At 38.5% G+C, this 23,726-nt stretch overlaps 1 protein-coding gene across 16 annotated transcripts in view; it reads left to right on the forward strand.

Moving 5' to 3' along the window:
- Positions 1 to 23,726, forward strand: part of LOC101172039 (ryanodine receptor 3) — a 115,827-nt gene that overhangs the window by 37,442 nt on the left and 54,659 nt on the right. For 11 of the 16 annotated variants that reach the window (XM_023951495.2, XM_078941013.1, XM_078941016.1 and 8 more), the window contains 22 exons: positions 415 to 429; positions 917 to 991; positions 1,153 to 1,231; positions 2,265 to 2,377; positions 3,146 to 3,245; positions 3,592 to 3,685; positions 5,060 to 5,134; positions 5,533 to 5,689; positions 6,222 to 6,386; positions 6,731 to 6,852; positions 8,371 to 8,551; positions 11,692 to 11,827; positions 13,446 to 13,541; positions 13,771 to 13,889; positions 15,180 to 15,313; positions 16,033 to 16,274; positions 16,511 to 16,703; positions 19,782 to 19,998; positions 20,078 to 20,182; positions 22,506 to 22,609; positions 23,225 to 23,308; positions 23,466 to 23,625. In XM_023951495.2, the coding sequence (XP_023807263.1) occupies positions 415 to 429; positions 917 to 991; positions 1,153 to 1,231; positions 2,265 to 2,377; positions 3,146 to 3,245; positions 3,592 to 3,685; positions 5,060 to 5,134; positions 5,533 to 5,689; positions 6,222 to 6,386; positions 6,731 to 6,852; positions 8,371 to 8,551; positions 11,692 to 11,827; positions 13,446 to 13,541; positions 13,771 to 13,889; positions 15,180 to 15,313; positions 16,033 to 16,274; positions 16,511 to 16,703; positions 19,782 to 19,998; positions 20,078 to 20,182; positions 22,506 to 22,609; positions 23,225 to 23,308; positions 23,466 to 23,625 (2,766 nt within the window). Of the gene's footprint in view, positions 1 to 414; positions 430 to 621; positions 789 to 916; positions 992 to 1,152; positions 1,232 to 2,264; positions 2,378 to 3,145; positions 3,246 to 3,591; positions 3,686 to 5,059; positions 5,135 to 5,532; positions 5,690 to 6,221; positions 6,387 to 6,730; positions 6,853 to 8,370; positions 8,552 to 11,691; positions 11,828 to 13,445; positions 13,542 to 13,770; positions 13,890 to 15,179; positions 15,314 to 16,032; positions 16,275 to 16,510; positions 16,704 to 19,781; positions 19,999 to 20,077; positions 20,183 to 22,505; positions 22,610 to 23,224; positions 23,309 to 23,465; positions 23,626 to 23,726 lie in introns of those variants that run through there. The other 5 variants (XM_023951503.2, XM_023951507.2, XM_023951508.2 and 2 more) reach the window with 2 other exon arrangements.

Here is a 23,726-nt window from a genome sequence, read left to right on the forward strand (position 1 = left end):
AGAAAATTACCCAACAGAGTTTGGTACATTTCTATGGGAGGACTTCTATCATTTGCTATCAGCTCTCATGACTTCAGTCCAATATTCTTGTAAATTAGAGCAAAATCAACAGCCTGCTGACAATTTCTCCAACAGCATTTACCCCACATCTGGTCATAGTTTGACATTTTTGAAGTACTGTAGTCTGTAGATTTAATGCAAATTCACTCCAATTTTGCCACAACTCCCATGATTCGACCTGCATTTTCCAAGATGGTATTTTTCTCCAGCCCCCATTTATTTTTAGTCAGATTTTTTTTAAAATTCTTCTTGCTCTTAAGGCGCTGTAACATCAAAACCAAGAAAAAGTTTTAAAAGAACAATATTTAAAAAAATATAAATGATGCCACCCTTTCTTACCTTAATGCTTCACAGAGGCTCATAAGGAAGGTGAGTGACACCTAAGTTGCTTGCAGCAGAATGCCAGATACCTTTTTATTTCTTCCCAGAAGAGACCCCATTCGTATCCCCCTTCCTGCATCCCAAAAATTCAACCCCTTTCCCAAAAAAAAACAAAAAAAACCACACAGTCATTCCTTGCTTGAGACTGACAGTTGCTGCGCATCCCTCCCACATTCTCGTAGTCGGAGAAGATTACCCTGTATCTGGTTCGATCATGGATACAAGAGCAAGTAGCACCATCTTCTCCTGGCGAGTCAAACTGCATGTCTTCATTGGCAAGTTAGGGCGGCCAGCACTCCCCAGGAGACATGTTCTTGCTGCTTGAGGACATCAACATCATCAAGAAGGTCATATTAGATTAACATGTCAGGGGTGGCATGAAGAAGCACAATATTAAGGAGATTTGTGGATTTTTTTCTTCTTCCAAAAGCTTGTTTGACATGTGCTGTTGTGTGTGTGTGAATTGTCTTAACAGGCAGCACAAAGTGGTGGACACAAAACACTGCTGTATGGTCACGCCATCCTCCTGCTGCACTCCTTCAGTTCTATGGTGAGACCTTGCACAAAACTGTGACCAAATAAAGAGAAAAGTATCAAATTTTGGTTTATTGAGTCAAATATTACCAATATGTGGCAAGTAGGGTCACCAGAACATGACAGAGCATGTGAGACCTTTCATCTCTGGTAATTTGATGTACATGTTGCTCACAGTACCTGGCCTGTTTAAAGACATCAAGGTCCCAAACAGACAAGCTATCGTTTGATGTCGGCCTTCAGGAGGACTCCACAGGTAAAAAGAGATACTCTGGAACAGTGTTGCTTTTATCCTCCATGATGTCTTTTGTTCTGTTTCATTCCCTCTGCTCAACACTTTCTCTCAGTACCTCATTTGACTAAATTTCAGTGTTTCTTTTCACCGTTTGAGTTAATATTCCCTGTGAAGTGAGTTAGACACACAGTGTGTAATGATATATTTGATAGTGTTGTTGTTGTTTCCCCATAAGCTGGCCCACTTTTTAACGTTGCTTTGGATTTGCTGCACATCATGCAGCATTGTAGACGAGCCATTGCTTCAGGATGACTTTGTGGGATTTGTGCTCAGATTTTGTTTGTGCCAGCAAAAAAATGTAAACCTTTGACTGTTGAAAACATCAATCTGTTCAATATAGAATATTTGAAGAAGTTAATGTTATTACAAGCTCTACAAGCTTTTTTCTTCTTCATTGAAGCTAAGTGTTTGTAACAAGAAGAATTTTGGATTTCCAAGTTTGTCTTTGAAGGCTATCTTCTTGGCATTGCCTAGAGCTCCTAATACCCACCATGTATTTGTTTTTAAAATGATGTGGACAGCTGGAAAAATCCGATTTCAAACAAGATGCTTTTCAGGTGTAAAACCTTTGTAACTTGCTTAGATGTAAATATATTTATCTTTTCATGCGTAAAAGGTACATACTGGCTGGGACCTTTCTGTGTGCAGTTTGCATACTCTTCTTGTGCAAACTCCACTTTCTCCAGGATCCCCCAGTAATATGCTTCAAAAACATGCTTCACAGGTTAATTGGTAATTCTATATTGTCCCTAGATGTGCATGTGTGTAAATGTGTGGCCCTGCACCAGACTGGTGACCTGTTTACGGTCTACCCCCCTCTTTCCCAACAGTAGCTGGCATAGGCTCCAGCAACCTAGTGACCCTGGCCTGAAAGCGATTCAGTGGGTTCAGAAGATAGCATACGTAACAAATGGAAACAAATCTAAAAAGTAGATTATGAGATATCAAGATCAAAATATGGAGGTAACATGAAGAAGACTGTTTGTTTTCATAGGGGAGGCCTGCTGGTGGACGATCCACCCTGCCTCAAAACAGAGATCTGAGGGGGAGAAAGTGCGCATTGGTGATGACCTCATCCTCGTCAGCGTGTCCTCGGAGCGATATCTGGTACGTTTTCTGTTTAATACTCCAACCGCAGCTGCTGTTTGGGAGATGTGTATTATTGTTACTCGCTGGATTCTTCTGTAACCTTAATCTGAAAGCACAGCATCAGAACTAATAACATTTTCTAGTTTTATCTTTTCAAGGTTGCCCAATAATAATAAGAAAGGTTTATTGAAGCTGAAGTTTTCTCATTAGACAGGTTCTAATTTCCTGCCAGGGTCATTTTTACTCAGCAATGGTTAGTTGTCATCCCATGTATTCTAATATCCCATCACTGTGGCATTTGTAACCGTACATTTCATGAAGTCTTTGACTTTATAAAGATTAATAAAATAAAATGTGCACCTATTTTCCTTCCCACACATGTACACACAGATTGTGGCAGAGCCATTGGCGGATGACTTCTTTCACCTTTCTGTCGCTTGTGTCAATCTGAGTTTTATTCCAGCTGTCACTGATAAAGTGACTCCTGAGGGCTGCAGAGGGATGTTCTGTGGAGGCCCAGCTGCTGCTGTTTGCAATTATTTTTTTTTTTTAGTGGTAGGTTTGGGACTTTATAACAGCTCAGTTAAAGAAAAAAAAAATCTCCAAATTGAGGCACCTGTCAGTCAGTGTTTTATTTCTGCTCATAACATGTTTTTTTCACCAGTTTCCTGATAATTTGAGCAAACTCACAGATCGCTTTTTTCATGTATTTCTTGCATATTTTACTGCTCAGTGACTGCTGTTTCTTGTGTGCTACTAATAAGTGGCATCAACTTTGTCTTGCAGCACTTGTCTATCTCCAATGGCAACATCCAGGTGGATGCTTCCTTCATGCAGACTCTATGGAACGTCCATCCCATCTGTTCTGGTAGCAACATTGAAGAAGGTAAAGAATTCAACAATTCTGATTACCGTAGTTTGTTTCATTTAGGAGGTATTACCCTTCCAGATGGAGGATTTTAATTATGTAGCTCCCTTAGCTTTAAGTTCTGGAAGCTCAAATGTATTGATTATAATTCTATTAATGCATAGATGAAGATATCGTTTTATGATGAATAATAAGTAAACAATCAAATGCAGAAACTTTATGATTGTGAATAATGTACAGTACCTTTAAGATTTTAATTTTATTTCTTCTCATCTCTATGCTACAGTCTTCAAAGAAGCTAAATAATAATAATAACAAAAAATATAACTACTCATAAATGTTACGCCTTTCTCTCCTCCAATAGGTTACTTGTTAGGGGGTCATGTGATGCGTCTATTCCACGGTCACGACGAAGTGGTAACCATCCCAGGGTCGGACCAGAGCGAAGAGCAGCAGAGGTGGGGATCACAGAGCAACTCCTGTCCAGAACACACAGCATGAACTGAGGATCTCCTTGACCAGCGTTGAACACTTTGCCCTCTTGGGAGCCGAAATGGCCTCTGAGGTTATTTTTGGCTACACTGTAGCTACAGGATGTCAACACAGATAAAGTTAGGCTGAATAAAAATGGCACACCATTCCAGAAGTGGGTCGAAACAGAGGGCACCCACACACAGTCATCCAGGTGCCAGAAGATGTGCTTCCTCCTCTCAGACGCGGACACACTCTGTGTCTATTTTTAGCAGAGAGCATGGCAAACACGGGGGCGGGATTACATTCCCTTTTTCTTCGTTTAATCTCCTACTGTTGACCTTGAAATCCAGCGGAAGCAGCAATCTTTTTTAAGGCCCCAATTTTTTCCGGGTGCGGCTCAAACACTTCAGGCTTCTATCTTTTGCAGGCGGTGGGGGCGTCTTTCTCTGTTATCTCCAGACCCAGTCATATATATCACTGATAGGGAGCGTGGTGTAGTTTATCAGCGACCATGTCTCTGCTTGAAGGATGCAGCTTGTGTGTTCCTGTGTTTATTTATGTCTTTGAGTTAACCATCTTGCCGGTGAACACGGGTGTGACAGATGCAGGCTGCAGGGGGAGTCTTTTAAGTGGGGATGTATGACCTTAGAGATTTTTGGGAGGGTTACACATAAAACAGATCTTAATTGACTACATCAATTGATTGACAGAAAATTCCAATTTGTTTTGAATATACGTAGATTAGTTAGGTTGAGGTTGTGAGGGGCTGGAAGCTAGCGGGTGTAAACAAAGAGATGATGGGAAATGAGGCTGGGCTTACTCTGCCCTAACATTTACGAACTATACTGCTCTGTAGAAACTGTGTCCTAGAAAACGACACAGATTTAGAGTAGAAGTAAAAGACCATTGGGGATGCTTTTGAAACAGATGAAAAGATGACCGGAGAGGGTCTTTAATTTTTTAATTTTTTAATTTGTCTCAAATTTGATAAACACATTTTAACATGATGTAGCTGTATCCTTAATAATAAATTATTAACAAATGTTGCATTCTTTCAATACAAGAAGTAGTCATTAAAAAAAATTAAAAATTTGTTATTCTCACCATAAATTTAAGAAAATTAGCTAAACCTTTCCCGCCAAAAGTGTTTATGAGATTTCAAGGCCATTTTGAAATGAAATGCTGCCCCTAGTGGAAGGATAATGCACTACAGGGCAGAAAACATGGACCAAGTTCTATACAATGGCATTTTAAGGAAAGTTTTGATCATACTAATGAGACAGGGGTTTCAGAAATGTGAACATCAAATGTGATATGAATGGTTATATGGTTTAAATAGTTTTCTCCTGTCATCACAGGATAGTCAATTACGAGACAGGTAAAGCGGGCGCAAAGGCACGGTCGCTGTGGAGGGTGGAGCCACTTCGAATCAGGTAGGTTGTGAGTTTATTTTACTTTTTTTAACAAATAATTCCACTCCCTCTTCTTTTTCTCCATCATCCAGTTATACTATTTCTGTGCTGGATCTTCTAGCAATTTCCCCCCCTCTCCATATCACTTTTCTCCTATCCGCGCTCTTCCTATCAAGGCTCCTTCTAACTCCCTCAATTTCCTCTTTCCCTCTAATCTTTGAAACTGCCTACCATACACTGTCACAACCGATCAGTTTTGCATTTTCAAAGCTGCTTTTTCATTTGTGTGGCATCCCTCCTTCCTAATTAACAGCTAGTATCAGAAAATTCTTTGTTTTTCTACCCTTTATATTATCTTTGTGACAGAAAACAAAGCAATCGATTGCCGTTGCAACTTGAATTTTGTTTTACATCCTCAGCTGGAGTGGAAGCCACATCCGCTGGGGGCAGTCCTTTCGGTTGCGTCACCTCACTACGGGTCATTATCTGGCTCTGACTGAGGACAGGGGTTTGGTCCTGCAGGACAGGGAGAGGTCTGACACAGTCTCCACCGCCTTCTGCTTCAGAGCATGTAAGGTAAGAACCCCCCACCCTGACTGTAAAAATATAAAGGCATGAAGAATTAATTCCCACTTTCTGTCAGGATGATCTATGTTCTGCTTTAAGGAGCATTCATTTAACTCACAATTGCCTCAAAACCTTTACGAAAGATCCACCCACAGACATCACATGAAAATCATCATTTGTATGAAGGACAATGAAAATTAAAAGAGTTACTAGACCAGTGAAAAATACAGCATGGAGGTTAATTGAGTTGAAAATACTAACTGCCACCGAAGGACCATTTGGGTGTGTTGGTTGTAGTGCCATTTTATACACATGGCTATATATTGTGAACTCATCATTTGAAAGTATACTTAAAGCATGAATAATGCCATAGAATTGAGGTCATTTTTCATAGAAATCTTTACGTTCTTTTCTGTGTTCTACTACAATTTGTCCTTGATGGGTGGAGCCACAAACTGCAGATAACTTGCTGTGCTTGTTTCCTTTGTGCCAGCAGGCCCATGCATTTCATGACAGCTATCATTGCTCTCCCTCTGTGCAGGAAAAGCTGGAACAAAGCCCCAAGCGGGACATTGAGGGCATGGGGGTGGCAGAGATCAAATACGGGGACTCCCTCTGCTTTATCATGCATGTGGCCACGGGTCTGTGGCTCTCCTACCAGGCGCCTGATGTCAAATCGGCCCGCCTCGGCCCTCTCAAGAGAAGAGTGAGTAGTGTCATAAGTTCTCATTGTTTTTGGATGCAAGGGACAAATAAAATTTGAGTTAAATAGAAAGATTTCTCTGGGCAGATTTTCCTTTTTTAGAGTAAAAAAGTAATTGAGTTAATGAGATTGGTCATGTCTCCTTCACAGTGCTGTAAATATTCTCCCTTTGCCACTTTAGCAGAAATAATTGAAATGTGTGCGCAGTAATTTGATGTCATTATGCAAACATAACCAAACTGGTAAAAGCTGTATCCCAAACACTCTGATTCTGCAGACTTTCAACTTGTATATTTTTTGCTTTTTTTCCCCATCCTCTTCTGTTATCCGTCTGAATGTCTTACCAGGCGTGCCTACATTCTGAGGGTCACATGGATGACGGGTTAACCCTCCAGCGCTGCCAACATGAAGAGTCCCGCGCTGCACGAATCATCCGCAACACAATGCGGCTGTTTAACCGATTCATCAGGTACACAGCGCACAGAGTAATTGCTGCCACGGGGGTACTCACATCTGCACACAGTGATGATTGCACAAATGACTCGATTGAACTGAATTATCATCTACACTTGCTTTTGCGAAATATCCCATTTTCTTTGCGAGTCGAGTTAAGAACTAGTCTTGTTAGCAGAGCTTTGCTAAAAAGCATAGTAAACCAAGTTGGAAAAGTCAAGATGTGCTGAAAAACTGTCATCTCAAAGTCCCCCAAACCCTTTCTGACAATCTGCAGAGTGTAGACTCAGAGTGTGACCACTGATGGGGAGTGAGAGTCACAGTCTGGGTGCACCAAGCATCAGTATGCCAGCAATCCATGAGAAGGATATGAAGGATTTGGAGCCATAAAGATTACCTGAAGTTGTTTTCAACTCTGTCCAATGGTAAAAAACATTTCTTAGTTAGAAAAGACAAAGGTTATTGTGGGTTCAGTATAGGACTTTAAAAAAAACAGACTTTTTTGGGGTACAAAATTACTCATTGGAAAAAAATGACTGGAGTGGTCAATTTTACATGCAATTTTACAAACTGATTCTTGATAATCAGTAAAATATACAATTTTTAAACTGCTATTTTTCATCTGCCCTTGATCCCCAACGAGGGTAAATATACTCAGGAATGCAATTTTTATCTTAATTTTCTTTGTATATGTCCTCCATCGTCAGAAAAATGTTACAAGAACATGTTAAAGACACCATCTTCATCAGAGTGCGTCTTTAAAAAGACAAACTGAAAGTTCCATATAATTAGTTAAAATAGGGTCATGAATGAATGCATAGAATAACTGCTATTATATAGACAATATTAATTTGCTAATTGCAAGGATCAATACCTGCATGCAAAACATTTGGGCAATAGCTTTTATAAAATTTTACCTGCAAGGAATTGACCTCTGCACATTTGATCTTTATTAAAGTCAAAACTCATCCTGTGCCAATCCCACATGGAATGCCTTATGGCATCTACAGGTCAAGCATTGCAAAACAGTATTTGTTTTGCATATGATGGCACTTATCTTTATCAAATAAAGTGACGAGCCAAATGAGCACCACTGTAGGGAGTTTGGGGAGCAGCTGTGATGTAGGGGCTCCATAATGTGCAGGATCTTGAGGAAAGCTCAATAAGTGTTCCCTCTTGGCTTTTCCTAACCCTGACCCCTGCTGCAGTGACTTGGCTATGTTGAAATAGCTGGAGCATGTGTAAGCGGATGGCACTTTTGTCAAAGGGCCTAGTCTCTTTTAGAGGTTCTCATGATAGTGACGTGCTCTGCACACACACTCCCACACATCCCGCAGAAGCTATTTCTGGCAGCCCAGTGGAAATCAGTATTTCAGCATGAATGAACTTGTGGGCTAAACATTGTGTCAGTCATCCCCTGCTTCCTTCTTGCCTGTTTTGCCTTCCAACTACATTTTTGATCAGTTCAGAACGAATTGTGGAGATCAGATGTGTAAACCTCTGTTGTCTCCTTTTGTCTGTCTCCATGTCACAGAGACCTTGACTGTCTGAGTTTGAAGAACCAGGCACATGGCGCCCTCCCTGTGGAGGAGGTGCTCCAAACCCTCAATGACCTCATCACCTATTTCCAGCTTCCAGACGCAGAGCTGGAGCACGAGGAACGGCAGATCAAGCTGCGTTCGCTTAAGAACAGGCAGAACCTCTTCAAACAGGAAGTGAGTGTCACCATCCACAAAGATTGAAACGTTACTAACATCCCAAACATAAGAAAAGCGTAGGACAACACAACCTTCTCTGAACGGGGTTGGGATGAGTAAACTTCATTCGGTGATTGAGCCGAGAGCAAGTGGCAAACTACGAGGATGGCGGAAGCAATAAAGCAATTGATCCTTTGTGGTGCGTTTCATTGCCGTCCAGGATTTGGAAGTGCTGAATATGAAAGTGTCAGCAATTCTGCAGTTATAGGTTTTCCCTGAGGCAGACATAAGTGCAGTGAAGCTTCCCACTAAGCCTCCGGGGCTTAAATTGCTTTCATCAGTTATGACACAGCAGCTGCTTTGATGGTCCCGCTGATGTCAAGTCGCCAAAGCTGCCGTTTACTCATTCGTTCAGCAATAGCACAAAAGCGTCATGAGATTTCAGCCAAATCCTTTAGCATATACTGAAAACTTGATAGATTTTTTTTTTTTTTTTTTTGCCAAACTTTTCCCTTAATCTGAAATATATTTTTGGAATACTATTTTGCTTCATTTCAGAGGTAAATCCAATTTTTCTATCTTAACACAAAAAATAAAAGTAGGAAGTCCTACACCTAGAATATTTCATTCCTTAGGCCAATTTATCACCAGACACAGCTGACTCATGATTTTTCCTGGTATTATAAATCACTTGTGCTTTCTGCTTTGTGTTATAACACCCCTCCCCTTTTGGATACAGTAGCTGATGACTTCAGATGTTTCTCTGTAGAATAAATCACCATGGCACAGCCACCAAAACGCCTCACAATGTTTAGCTAATTGAAACTTGGAGCGATATTTTCCACATAAAGCTCTTTTGCTAATGGGAGAGTGTCATTAATAACAATTTTGTTGTGTTGATATTTAAATGAGATGGTTTCTTAGTCAAACAAATTCATAAAAGCACATTTCAGGACTTACTTAAGGTTTAAAATGATTCATTCAATCTCACTACCTCCCATCTTTTAAATAACTGCCTGGTGAAGTCATGTTTTTTTCAGACACATGGAAAGATAAGGATGATTATTCACACCAATATGTTTCCATCCAACTTAAGAAGGTTTGGTTTCTAAAAAAAACATGCCTGTCACTATCTGCTGTTTGTCATGGGTGTGGCCATTTTGCAAACCTGTCAGATCTATCTGAGTAACCACACCCCCTTTTGCCTAGTGGTCCCCAGAGAAGAGCATCAAAAGTGGATGATGTGTTTGCCTCCTCATCTCATTTTCTTTCTGCCTTTTGAATTGAACGTCTCCTTTGATTCAACTTTTGATGTATTTTTTGTTCCTTTTACTCTTGCCTTGTCCCAGTGTATGATGGGAGTGATTATTTTGCAGAGATCAGATATGGTTGATTTGAGGGTTTATTGCTCTGCTTGTTCCTCTTTGACCTTATGAATCTTCCTTTCTACATTAATTTTTGTGCATCTTTTTTCTCGTGGTAATCCTGCGTCCAGTTTCTCCAATGTTAGCGTTTCCACAAGAATTATACCGGTTTTTACATTTCTATTTTTGTTTTATCCATGTCTGATTTTTAGGGGAGGTTTGTTTGCTGTGTTTGTCCTGTGTGTCTTCATAGCTCTTTGCATTGGTTCTGTTATTCCCCAGACATATGGAATGGTTATTGGTTCTTTTTAGCTGTTCTCCACCTTCTAGTTCTGTTTTATATCATTATTATTATTTTTTTCTACGTTCCACCTGGCGTTTTCTTTTGTTCGTGGTCCATTTTGAATTCTGACAGCGCTCCAAAATCTGGTTGTATTTGTCTTTGCTCTTCCCCTCATCTGTTTTGATGCTGGTCTGATCCCATCCTGAAACTTGATAGTTTATGTTCTGATGAACATAGCAGTGTTTGGTCTATGCATTTTCTAAATACTGTTATTTTACACTGTTAAAGTTGCCTCCTGATGTTCAACAATTCAGCTTGTTGAGATGATCAGTGAGTTCCTATGTGTGCCCTTGTTTATTTTTTATAGCATGTAGTCCACATTACTTTTCCAAAGTATGAATCTGCATTGAGTTGGTGCTATTGGTTGTCGGGGGCGTGGTTACTTTGAAAGACTTGATAGATTTGTTCACCCATCTTAAATAACTTGATCAGGTTAGTCAGCGATAAACCAAGTGACAAAACCTTCAGGCAAGAGGTTGAGATAATTGGCTGTATAAGAGGAGTGAGTGACCTCCAAACAGAAGGTACCCTCCGGCTCCAAGAAGCCAAAATCCCATAGACTTTTATTGGTCAGAATAACCATTATTGCTCTAATACCATTTTTAACAAAATGTTCTTGATTTGATTTGATTTGATTTGAAATGGTTTATTTCAAGCAATTAAGTAGAAATAATACACAACAGCAATATAAACATCAGTTATACATGCATACAGTAACTAATCAAACTTAGGATAATTAGACATATTAATAAATATTGCTTGAAAGGGAGTGGGAGGAAGCGAACTTATATAATCCCACCCCGTTATACTGTAACCATTTTATTACATAATTTATCAATATCCGGTTCCCAGTTTTTATCAGACAGAATTAATTTCTGTTAATTTCTAATTCTTGTTAATCCTAATTTTTTTCATGGTATTTTTCTATTGTGCAAGTTTTTCAAGTTATAAACTGACCAATCAGATGCCTCAATAAAAGTATCTGGTGCCTGCTTGCCCTCACGTCGATCGTTCGAAATGTTTGATTGACAGATTTTGGACTAATCAATTCTCACTGACACGTCTGACTGCAACATGGCCGCATAAGAATCACGAAAAAATGGGGACTGAATTGACTTATCATGTTGGAGCCATATTGAGCCATTTTCTGTGATGTCATACTCACTTGGTCCACTTCTTATATACAGTCAATGGTTGAAACGTGTACAGGTAGATCACATTCTCATCATCTCATCTGTCCGTCAAAAAACTGCTTATGTACATGTAAGACATCAACTTTACTTATCTACCTGTACAGTATATATATTGATCTTAATATATATTAAATCTAATCTAATAGTTATATGTCATGTATTTGGTGACTTTTATGACACTTTTATGTGGTGCAGTCATGGATTGTTGGCAGGATTTGTATTAAGTAGGATATTCTTGTGTTCATTTGTGGTTTTTAGGGAATGCTGACCCTGGTGTCTAACTGCATTGACCGACTAAACGTCTACAACAGCGCTGCCCACTTTGGGGAATGTGCTGGACCTGGAGCTGGTGCTGCTTGGAAAGACATCCTCAACCTTCTATATGAGCTTTTGGGTAATTAGCTGATCTAATGCACAACAAACACACAAACGTGGAAGTTAATCAGATTTCAACTGGTAGGTTTATAAAAAAATAGCCCCGTTTGAGCACTTGAAAAATATCACAATTGGTATACTACTAATACTAATAATTGAGTCATACATGAGTTCAAATCTCTAACAGTCTCTGTAAGTGGAGTTAGTGTTTGTGAGCAACTCAATAAAGTGTGTGGCTCATTGCATTTACAAGGCTCCTCTCTTAATATGATGCAATTCCATGAGCCAATAACAATAACTGCAATGAAATCTTGGGTATCTCCGTTGGCAGGATGTAGTTGTTGATTTCCAGTTTCCACAGTCATCTGTTTTTTTTTTGTCTTCCCGTTGTGTTATTTTTCCCGAACATGTGGCGCAGAGTCTGAAAAATCACTCTAACCTTTGGACATAGCTGCCATATGTTCTGTCAGGCACAGCTATTTCTCACTAAAATGACCTGACAGAGAGAATAATGCTTTTTGCTCTCCTTCTCTGTCTGCACTTACTTGTCTTTTTGTCCTGTGGAGAATGGCGCATGTCATGTACCTTCAACCAACTGTCATGAAAAAAAAAAGCGAAAGAAAATTTGTGCGCAGGCAGGAACTTTAATCTTCTGTGTCCTTCAAAATTGTCCTTCTTGCTCTTGTTTATTTGCATTTTCACCTACTGGCTTAAATTAGTGTTCTAGCCACGTCTCAGTTCTGGTTCTTCCTCTGCACACCTGCTGCAGCACAGCTATAAGTGGATTTGAGATGCCTCCCTTCTGCTTTTTTTTCTGTCCCACACCTTTCTTTTATCTTAGAAACACTTCAAAGCTAATGCGTTTGGAAGTGTCAAGTGGAAACTGCCCTTTAACAAGCTTTGGCGTGACTTAAAGAAGTCCAGCGTTGAGTGACATTGGTTATTCTGTAAGACAGAACAATTTGGCTGCCTCTGTTAGTTAAGGCACCCAAATCGATTTTTTTCTGATGATGGAAGATATATACAAGGGAAATTAAGCTCAAAATTGCATTTCTGAATATCTTTTTAAAACATAAATCAATTTGAATCAGGAGCAGATGAAAAGATGCCATTTGAAAAAAAAGTGTATTTGTGATGCAGAAAACAGGCTGGGGAGGCTGTACTCTAATACATCCACTTGTTGATGAATAGATGTATGTACGACTTTGTTTTTCTCCTCTTAGCTGGTGTCTGACTCGAAACTGTATGGCTGGATAGCTCCAGTATTGCTCGTCTTTCCGTTTTACCGCTAATGGTGAATGGTAAAAATGGTTGGTTTTTTAGGGGCTTTAAGCTACTGAGAGAGCGTGTAAACAGAGGACTCTAAGCAATAGGCAGGGCGAGAGAATGTAAATAAATAGAGGATGGGAGGTGGGCGTGGGGTTGCTCCATGCAACTCAGAGGTTAATTACCAATGAACTACTGATGCTCTACAGAAACTATCTCCTAGAAAATTAACCTTTTTATTTTTTTAATCTTGGCTACAAACGACATACTTATAATTAAAGGGCCACTCGGAATGCTTTTAAAAGAGCTCAAAAGAAAATCACAGTTGGTCATTAAGCTTCACTCACGCAAGCTTTTTCCTAAACTTGCAGCGGCGCTTATCCGAGGGAACCGGAACAACTGCACCCAGTTCTCCAACAACTTAGACTGGCTGGTGAGCAAGCTGGAGAGGCTGGAGTCTTCCTCAGGTACACTCCTGTGGGAGTAAAACGTTTTAAAACGGGTGCTGTTATATCTCCAAAATGACGCTTCTGCAGGTGCTTCTTTTATTTACATGTATAATTAAGAGCAGACCAGCAGCACTCAATGTTCTCTGTTTATTCACGGTCGCTGGATTTGTGCTTGAAAGGCGTCCTCTGTTGTGCCTTTCTCGTCTCGGAGGGGCTTAACTAATTGATTACTTTTGTGGCCACTCAGGCATCCTGGAAGTTCTGCATTGCATCTTAATTGAAAGCCCCGAAGCACTCAATATCATCCAGAAAGGACACATCAAGTCCATCATATCACTGCTCTACAAACATGGGCGCAACCACAAGGTAAGCACCGGTTAGAGTTGGAATGATCCTGAAACCGTAGCAGTTTTAAAATACTCATCTGTTTACTGCAGTACAATCAGCAGTCTAGGACATTAGCCTTCCCATTAACCTTTGGAAAGTGATTTATTTTTAATTACATTGATGAAGAAGTCATCAAAACAGCACGTTTAATTCTGAGCAAACTTTATGCTTCTGTTAAGCATCTAACAAGATGATAAAAGTTTATGTGCCAAAAGCAAGTATTAACAGACTGAGCTATTTAGTGGCCCAGTGGTGGAGTGTCTGCCCTAAGGCCGAAATAAAAAAAGGAGGTGTGAATCCAGTGTGTAAATGGGGCAGAACGCCTCGCTGCTGGACAGCAACTATGGTCGGATCTGAGTGTTAAAAGCAGTTTCAGCTGGACTGCAGCTTACCGCCCCCTCAGGGGGCTTGGCAAACGTGGAGAATACACTTCTTACATTCTGTTTTGCTTTCCAGAAAAATATGGTTGTAAGAAAAAAAAAACTGAGCATGCACCTGTTTGATAAACACATAAATGCTGCATAAATCACTTTTCTAAGATTAAAGACTGGAGAAAAAAAACCTTGTTTTTCAGTCATTACATCTCTGCTGTCTCTGGGGGATTTATAGTAAGAAGCAATCTGCATGGTCCCTAGATTAAGAACATAAAGTACTTCTTGCACTCTAACCTGTTATTTTATGAGGAATTTTCCAGTATATTCAACTTTTTAGTTTTTATTTAGCTGTATCCATTTTTTTAACTTTTTAAACCAAATGGCTACTTCACGCTGAAATATAATCAACATTTTTTATATTGCATAGTGAATCAATGAAGCAGGCTAAAGATCCTCTGTCAACTCATCTACATTTCTGTCTCCATGAATCCCTCTGTAACATTTAGTAAATTAATATTTGTTTCTTCACCAGCTCCCTCAGGGACATCTTTTCTCTTCAGCTGTTAATTGCTTCCACTTTCGTCTTCCCAGCATATGGTTCCATCATTTGTTTGAGGTTCCTTCGGGGCTTTAGTTCTGACGGTTCCCCATCATGACTCAATCTTTAGCAGTTAGTAAGAAGGCTGAGGTTTTAAATCAGCCAAACTGTCCCATAAAATCTGGAGGAAAAGGTCACTGACAAAGCACCCATCAGACTTGGCTAAGCTTTTGTGACGGCCTCTCTTTGTTGACTGAGCAGGGACTTTCTGGTCACTTTTTGGAAGTTAAGTTGTGATTCTTCACGTCTTACTGTTTTGTGTTTGTTTTCCTGAAAGTTCCTTTTTTTTTAAATTAGATTCTGGATGTCCTCTGCTCCCTCTGTGTGTGCAATGGGGTCGCCGTCCGAACCAATCAGAACCTAATCTGCGACCACTTGTTGCCCAAAAGAGATCTGCTGCTGCAAACGCAGCTGGTCAACGATGTCCAGAGGTAACAGAAGCCCTGCCATACTGGCCTTTTGAAAATCATGATACTTATCATTGTTATTTCACAATTGTTACATGACTGACTCAAAGAACACACTGAACAGAGAAGGAAAAAGGTAGAGTAAAAGCTGAATAGAAGTTTTGAAAATATAAAGCATCTTAATGTCAGAGAAGACCTGCATGACTGAAATTGACAGGAATAACAACAATAAATGTTGAAATATCATATATTTCAACAACATTTATGCCAAAGTCGCTAATTTGCATCATATTTAATTTAGCATCACCTTGAACTGAAAAAACACTAAAGAATATTTATTTGTTATCAGGCATGAAGGGATCAACATCCTAAACTGTAAAATGTTGACTTTGCAGCTCAAATAGTTTGATGTGTGAAATACTATTAAAAAAGGAAATTCTTATTTCACAGGTCATTTACCCAGCTTTTTTTACTCAGCATTCTCATCTCTGAACCGTGTACATTTTCAAACATGCTCAGTGAAGCCCTTAAAGAAATGCTTTACATATTTTATTGGGCTTTTCCATAGACTGTTAACCATTTTGCAAGGTTAGATCGATTTTATATTTGAACCAAATTCACAGCATGCATTTGTTTTTTGCTTTTGCTATTCAGAGTAAATTTGGTTCGTGAATGGGATGTTTGCGCGCTTTTATTTGCTCTGGGTAATAATCAGGGATTTCCTGTTTCACTGCCTTCCCCAGCATGAGACCAAACATTTTCCTCGGGATTAGCGAGGGCTCGGCTCAGTATAAGAAGTGGTACTATGAGCTAATGATCGACCAAGTGGACCACTTTGTGACCAGCGAGCCCTCGCACCTGAGAGTGGGCTGGGCCAACAGTAAAGGATATGCACCTTATCCTGGAGGAGGCGAGGGCTGGGGAGGTAATGGAGTCGGGGATGACCTGTACTCGTACGGTTTTGATGGACTCCATCTTTGGTCAGGTGGGTGAGAGGTGCTGTTTGAATGTGTGTTCTTGGAGCGCAGTAATCACATAAATGTGCAGTATAGTTCTGGCCTTTGGTCTGGTCTGACAGAATCAATATGTTGTGGAGGACATCTCTTTGCCAGGACTGTGTGGCAGTTTCTAAATATGTCCCTTTTCTATGTAAATGTATATAAATCTAATCTATTTATGGTTCACTCATCTCATCTCACAGTGAACATGTTGCCTCCACAGGTCGGATCCCGCGTGCAGTCGCCTCCATAAACCAGCACGTTCTGACCTCAGAAGATGTCGTGAGCTGCTGCCTGGATCTCGGAGCGCCAAGCATCTCCTTTAGGATCAACGGACAGCCTGTCCAGGGCATGTTTGAGAACTTCAACACAGATGGACTGTTCTTTCCTGTTGTCAGTTTCTCTGCAGGTGTAAGGTGAGAATTTTTCATTAACTTTAACTAATTTACTTTAAACATGTGCAGGTTTCTCGGTAGACATGTGCTTGGCATGTGCATGTGAGATTTTTTTTTTTCCTCTTTTCAGCAGATCCATCTAATACATCCAACCATTTCAATTGTTCTTTCAAATGTGGGTTATGGGTGTTTAATAGATATGGGCTGAAAATTAGTCTCATAGCTCGGATCTGGGACAGTGTTCTTAAACAAGAAAAACCTCCTTTTGATGCTAATTTGGGAAACAAATGAAATTGTGAACTGTTGTCTTTCAATAACAAAAAAAATCTTTTCATTTCATATATCTAATCAGTGTTTTTTCCCTGCAATCTTTATAAGAACTTTACCTTTCATGCTTTATTACCCAGAACTGTTGGAACACCAAGAAATAGAAGCAGGAACAATACAACAAGCATATGGAGTATACTTGAAACCTTTTATCTTAGTAAAGAAATGACAAGTAGTCCACACTTGTCAATAAAACATCTGAAGTGGCTTCAAATTCTTTTAGTTATGAATTAAAAAATGAGTTATATTTAATTCCTATATATCTGCATGACAACATTGTAATTGTTTGGCTGCACAATAAAAATTCGGTGTTTCAAATATATATTACTGTCCAGTTACTTAACTAACAGCATATTTAAAATATTTTATTTCAAGTTTTTGAGTTCAGGTCTTCAAAAAATAGCAAGCCTTCGTTGTAGCTTATTTTTTTTTAAATTTGACATGGTTTTTCTCTGTTGTCATGGTAACCACAAACAGAGGGATCGACATGGCTTAAAAGTGAAATTTCAAGACGTTTTTCACTGACTGTCGCGTTAAAAAGCACATAAAACAATAACAGTTTGCACTTTTTTTTCTTTTCTTTTTACCACATGTAAGTTAGCAGAAGAAGCTTATATCACACAATGCCTGATGGAAATAAATCCATAAAGGTCATGGAAAATGTATGAGTTGCAAGATATAAACCCTCCCATAAATAGAGAAAAAGTTTTACTTTTTACATTTTTAAAGGAAATGCACATATATTTTTTGTTCCACCCATGGTGTAATCCTCATTTATGACATTTGTAAAACGCCCTTGAATTCACACTTGTGGCGGGATGCTGCATGTCTTCATGTCAAACAGCTTAATGAGGGATTCTTGAACAGATGGTGGTACAACAATCATGTGAAAACAGATAATATAGTGAATGCTCAAGAAAATTGCTCCAAGCAATTCCTTATTTCAGCTTACTTTTTGCTCCCTATGTCTTTTTTTCCCTTCTCGTACAAAAACAGGCAAACCGTGTTGTCATTATTTGATAGGAACGTGCTTTTCAGAAAGAACAGAAATATAACTGATTATTTCAGGATGACATGACATTGTGCTGAGAGGTCAAAATATAGTGGTGTTCAAAAAATAATTGTGAAGCATGAAGTGTTTTTGGCACATCTGCAGCCCTGCCCTTACCCTGAATTTGAGTTAAATGAGCAGCAGCCAAAGAGGCAGAGATCTAGCAACAAAACACGGCAGTAAATCAGAGCCACACACTCACAGGGATATATGCTCCAGAGGATTTCTTTTCTTCTTTCCTGAATCTCAAGGAATATCCTGCTGAGTATGACTCTGGCTCGGAACGACAGTATGCTCTAGGTTCAGCACAAAAATAGGCACAGTTTTAAACGAAAGTACTGAAACTACAGATCCGCAACAATAATTTAACAATTATTCCTATTTTTTAAAAATTAGAAAGGGATTTATTGGAGATTTAAAAATAAATGAAAAAATATAGCACTTTGATTTTTGTTCAGCATTTTAATTCTTCTTAAATAAAGTAGTACACTTAAAGTTTTTTTTATTTAATATACTTGAGTTTAATTTAGGTTTAAGGTTTTTAAGGTCTTAGTTTTCAATATATAGATAGTAGATAAAAGGAGGCTTCAAGTATACTGCCTCACTTTTACTATGGACTTAGTATCCTAGAAGTACACTTAAATAGACTACTTTTGGTAGGGGGTCTAGCAAAATAAATTGACAAATTTTGGTTCTGTAAATTGACCAACTGGCCATGTGAGGAGAAGTTTTTGTTTGTTCTTGAGTAACACCACCTAAATCAATTTGCTGGCAGATAGTTTTCGTTTTTTGGTAGTGCCACTTTGCACACATCTGACTTAACTGTTTGCATGCTGAGAACCTAATTTCCAGAGCACTTTCCTCATGCTGGTGACTGCTAATAAGAGGTTTTATCCACTCACTTTGTGCTTCTTTAGGATGGGGACAATATAGCCCATGTTTGTTGCGCAATAGCAGTAAACTAGAATTAAGGGAAACTTAAGAACTAATAAAAGCTTACGGATTACATTTAAAAAAAGCGTTAAACCCTCACCCAGTTGTAGTCTTTATTCCTATTCTTGTCTGGAACCATCATAACACATGAACAAATGCCACCTTCATAACTTAATCAACCCTTCCTCTTTTTCTGTGCTCCCTTTTCCTGTTCTTGTCATTTTCTCTCTTTTGCAGTTTGCCTTTGTTATTAATCATATTATCTATGCAGCATTTTGTGTTCTGATGCTATTTCAGCCCCACTTGTTTCTTTATCATAAACTGTTAGCAACTTAGGTTTGAAATTGGGTGAATATTCCAATCTGCACTACCAAATGATGTTTTTGGTATTAGGTAGCCATAAAAACTGTCCTCAACTATTGCAGATTGTTGAAGATTTTGCCCAATTAATAATTGGCCATATTGCATCAATTCTCATCTTCAGCCTGTGCAGTAGACTAACTATTGCAGACAATTATCTTTTTAGAATCAAATGTGCAAGGACATTTTTTTACCCTGTAATGATGTACTTTACTCTGAACAGGCCAGTCTGGGAGGAGCATTTTTAAATCTTGATATCGTTTTTTAGGTAATGTTTCCCTGTTACACCAAAACAGCTTTAAGTAGAATAAAGAGTCAGGCTCTATTTTTTTGTTATTATTGAATTGGTTATCAGGTAAGGTACACATCCAGTAAAATACACAGAATTACCACATATTAATATTTTCTATTTTTTCTTTTTCTTTCAGGGTCCGCTTCCTGTTGGGCGGACGACACGGTGATTTCAAGTTTCTTCCTCCATCAAGCTACGCTCCATGTTACGAAGCTCTTCTGCCAAAAGAAAAGATGAAGGTGGAGCCAGTGAAGGAGTACAAGCGAGACGTGGAAGGAGTCCGAGATTTACTGGGCACTACACAGTTTACGTCACAGGCATCCTTCATTCCCACCCCAGTGGAGACCGGTCAGGTAAGGTCAATTTGAGGTTGCAATGCAGCCTAGGGTGGCATCCATGCAATTGTTAAAATTTGGACTTACTTTTATTCAGATTGTGATGCCACTTCATTTGGAGAAAGTTCGGGACAAGCTGGCTGAGAACATACATGAACTTTGGGGAATGAACAAAATTGAACTGGGCTGGACATATGGCAAGGTGAGAAACAAAAAAACTGTTGTAGCTCTTCTTTGTATATTATCCTGACACGATTAAAGACACAAAGTAAAATCCACACATTTGTCCGTGTTTGCGGAGAAGTAAACATCCAAATATTTGTATATATGTAGACATTTTTTTATTTAATGAAAATATCCACTTAAATACATAAGTTATAAAAAGAGGTAGAATTTTACTGTCACAGAAGCCTGTTCATCATCTTGCTTTCTCTTTTATAATTTGCTGTTCACAACTAAAGAGGGTAAGTGACAAGAACACTCATTTTTTATGATCAACGGTTTTCATATCACCCATAGAATTTTCATTTTAGTATTGTTTTTTAAGGTAGGAAGTAGTTGTGTCATTGTGTGTGCCTAATATACATCATGAGTTTGTGTTCTTTACTAATGAGCTAAATGAGATATTTGGCAATTTCAATGTCATAATAAACCAGATCAAACCAAACCAAATCTGCAATGTGTCTGCAATTATTAATAATAACATACAACCCAATTCACAATTCAGATACAAATATTTAAGCCACTTTAGAAACTTTTGTCTCAGCCACAAAATATAAATATGTAATGTAATATAAATGTATACATAAGCGAACGTGCTACACGGCAGTCTTAAATGCGCTTTTAGCGAATGGTGTTCACATTGGACTACCTGATACTAGTACTCACAGTTAGAAAAGGCTTAGTGCGAAATATCAAAATGGTGAAAATCTTGCAAATCTTCTTTCAGGCTTTTTCTTTCGCAGCTCCATTCCGATATGACAGATTTGTTGTCAAATAATTCTGGTTGGGAAAGAAAACACAATTATTAATTTCTTCTCCATGATCCATTTCACACAGTTGGCACTTCCATGAATTGAAAGAATCCTATCTATACGGCAATTTAAAGTCCAAGTATTTAAAGTCCAAGTCCTTAATTGGTCAAAGTTCAACTGGTTGTAATTTCCTCTTTTTCAATACCTGTTTTTTTTGATTGAAAACGATACCATATATCAGGAAATTCAATATATCTGCAAACAGCTGTCTTAAACTTCAGTCCTGTAAATTCATTTAAATTACATCCTAGTCACACTTTCAGACCTTAGCACAGCTAATGAGCTACTTTTGTTGTTTTAATGGATGGGAAAGATAAAATTTAAACATAAATTGACCAACAGACAAGCACTTGTAAAAGAATACTCCCTTGTGATCTTTATTTTTGTCATTAATTAAAGCTAAACACTCTCTATAGAACTCTTTTTAGAAAAAATATTTTTCAATTTTAGATGTTTTAAGAAATAAGGACAGCTGCAGAAGAACCCCACCAAAGCTTTTAGAAAATTTCTCATTTGATTCCGTGTAGGCATTCACTCTTTCCAATAATACAACTTAAACATATCTCAATGAGGGAAACTTTACCTGATGGGTTTATTTTAATGAACTATAAAATAAAGCAAGAGTAATTTACCTGATCTTCCAGGAGCAAATTCAGCACCTTTTAAATATTACATTCTAATATGTGTAATTTGTGGACATGTTGCTTTGTTGGGTCAAAGACTGCAACTGAACTGTGAATGTTTTGCTAAAATTGTTTTATATTTTCATTGTTATGACAAATTACAAAAAAGTATACAAAAAAAAACAAACAAACTTAAAAAAACAAAACGTTTTTATTTCATTTGTACAGAAGCAAGGAAACATCCAAAAGCATTATTGCAACTTTGTATTTTTTGCCTGGTGACTTGCATACTAATACAGTTTATTTGCTATAATTCTTTACTGTAGGATCTCTCTAAAAATAGCATCTCCATACTTTATATCCTGAAAAAATAGGAGCTGGTTGCTAATCTTTAGATCCCCCTATGCAGACACACTTTTGCATATAGCTGTATATCTGCACACAGCTCTGCATGTTTTCTTGGTAAACATAAGTCATTGCCATGCCACCTACTCTGAGCAGTATTGCCAAAGGGATTATTTGTCATAAAGCCTAGAGAGAGACGCATTCAACAGTGTTCCAGCAACACACCTCTTTGTCTGTCTCCCCCAAGAAAACATGCTCTTTCATCACATGTTTACACTGGAAAACTGTCTAATCACTGCATCACCAGGTATTAAAAAATATTTAAAACACATTTTCCAACAAGTTACTTCACAGTAACTTTCAACAAAAAGCTGTTTTTTATTTGTGCATTTTTGCAATAAAAAACGTGGCCGTTTATTTTAGGGAAATATCAAGTCCTTAGAGGAATTTGGTGCTTGCTAGAGAGGAAGTCGAAAGTGTAAAATATTGCCTTTCTCCCCCCCCCCCCCCCCCCCCCCCACAGATAAGGGATGATAACAAGCGGCAGCATCCATGCTTGGTGGATTTTTTGAGGCTTCCAGAAACAGAAAAGAACTACAACTTACAGATGTCCACTGAAACACTGAAGTAAGAAGAGCTTTAAGAGTTAACAGTTCCTTTCAATGTCATTAAAGACCCATTCTGATGAAAATCCTGTCTTTGGCATATTCTTGAAACATTTTTTCTGATGATGGAAGACACGTAAAGAAAATTACATTTAAAACAGCATGTCTGAGTATTTCTTTATTCAAATTGTTGTGAATTAGGAGTAGACGATGGATGAGGTTCAAAAATGATCATATTTACTTAGAAAATACACTGGGTGGGCCTGCTCTGCTCAAACAGAGAGCTGCAGTTCTGCACCAACAGTCCTGCCCACAACTCAAAGGTGAATTTCTAATGAGCAAATGCAACTCAGCAGAAACTATGTCTTAGAAAACAACAGGTTTTTGGGTTTTGGCTAAAAACAACATAATCATAATCAAAAGATCACTGGGAACGATTTTGCAATACTTCAAAAGATGATTGGTGTGGGACTTTAAATATATTTGGGGTTTTCTTATTTGCACTGTGTGGTGTCTACAAACATGCAATCGCTTAATTTATTTTTTAGTTTTGTGCTTTTATTTTATTTTTTTGTTTTGTGCTTTTGTGAGGAGTAAACATTTCATTATAAACTCATTTTTAACCCATTTTTCACAGAACTCTGTTAGCTTTAGGTTGCCGTGTAGTTCAGGTGAATCCAAATGCTGAAGACTCCTTGAAGAAGAAAAAATTACCCAAGAAGTAAGTGGAAATAAATACTCAAAGAAAATCAGATTTCTCTTTTTATGCGACTAACCTCCTCATTGATACTATTATACCTCATATGAAAAGTCTGCAGAAACACTGCAGTATGAGACTTTTTTGCAGTAGTACTAATGTCTTCTTTGTCTTCTTTTAGTTACATGATGTCCAATGGTTATAAACCATCTCCACTAGACCTGTCTGATATCAAACTGACACCTGGTCAGGAACTTCTAGTGGATAAACTGGCGGAGAATGCACACAATGTTTGGTCCAAGGACCGCATCAAGCAGGGATGGACCTATGGCATTCAGCAGGTACTGAACACTCAGATTTATTACATGTGGTTTGTTTACCACAAATCAGACAAGTATTTTAACATGCAAATCTTGTCTTAAAGCACATAAAACACATTCTG

The sequence above is a fragment of the Oryzias latipes genome, chromosome 22 (assembly GCF_053564925.1).
Source record: "Oryzias latipes strain Hd-rR chromosome 22, Olatipes_Hd-rR_3.1".
Lineage (NCBI taxonomy): Eukaryota > Metazoa > Chordata > Actinopteri > Beloniformes > Adrianichthyidae > Oryzias > Oryzias latipes.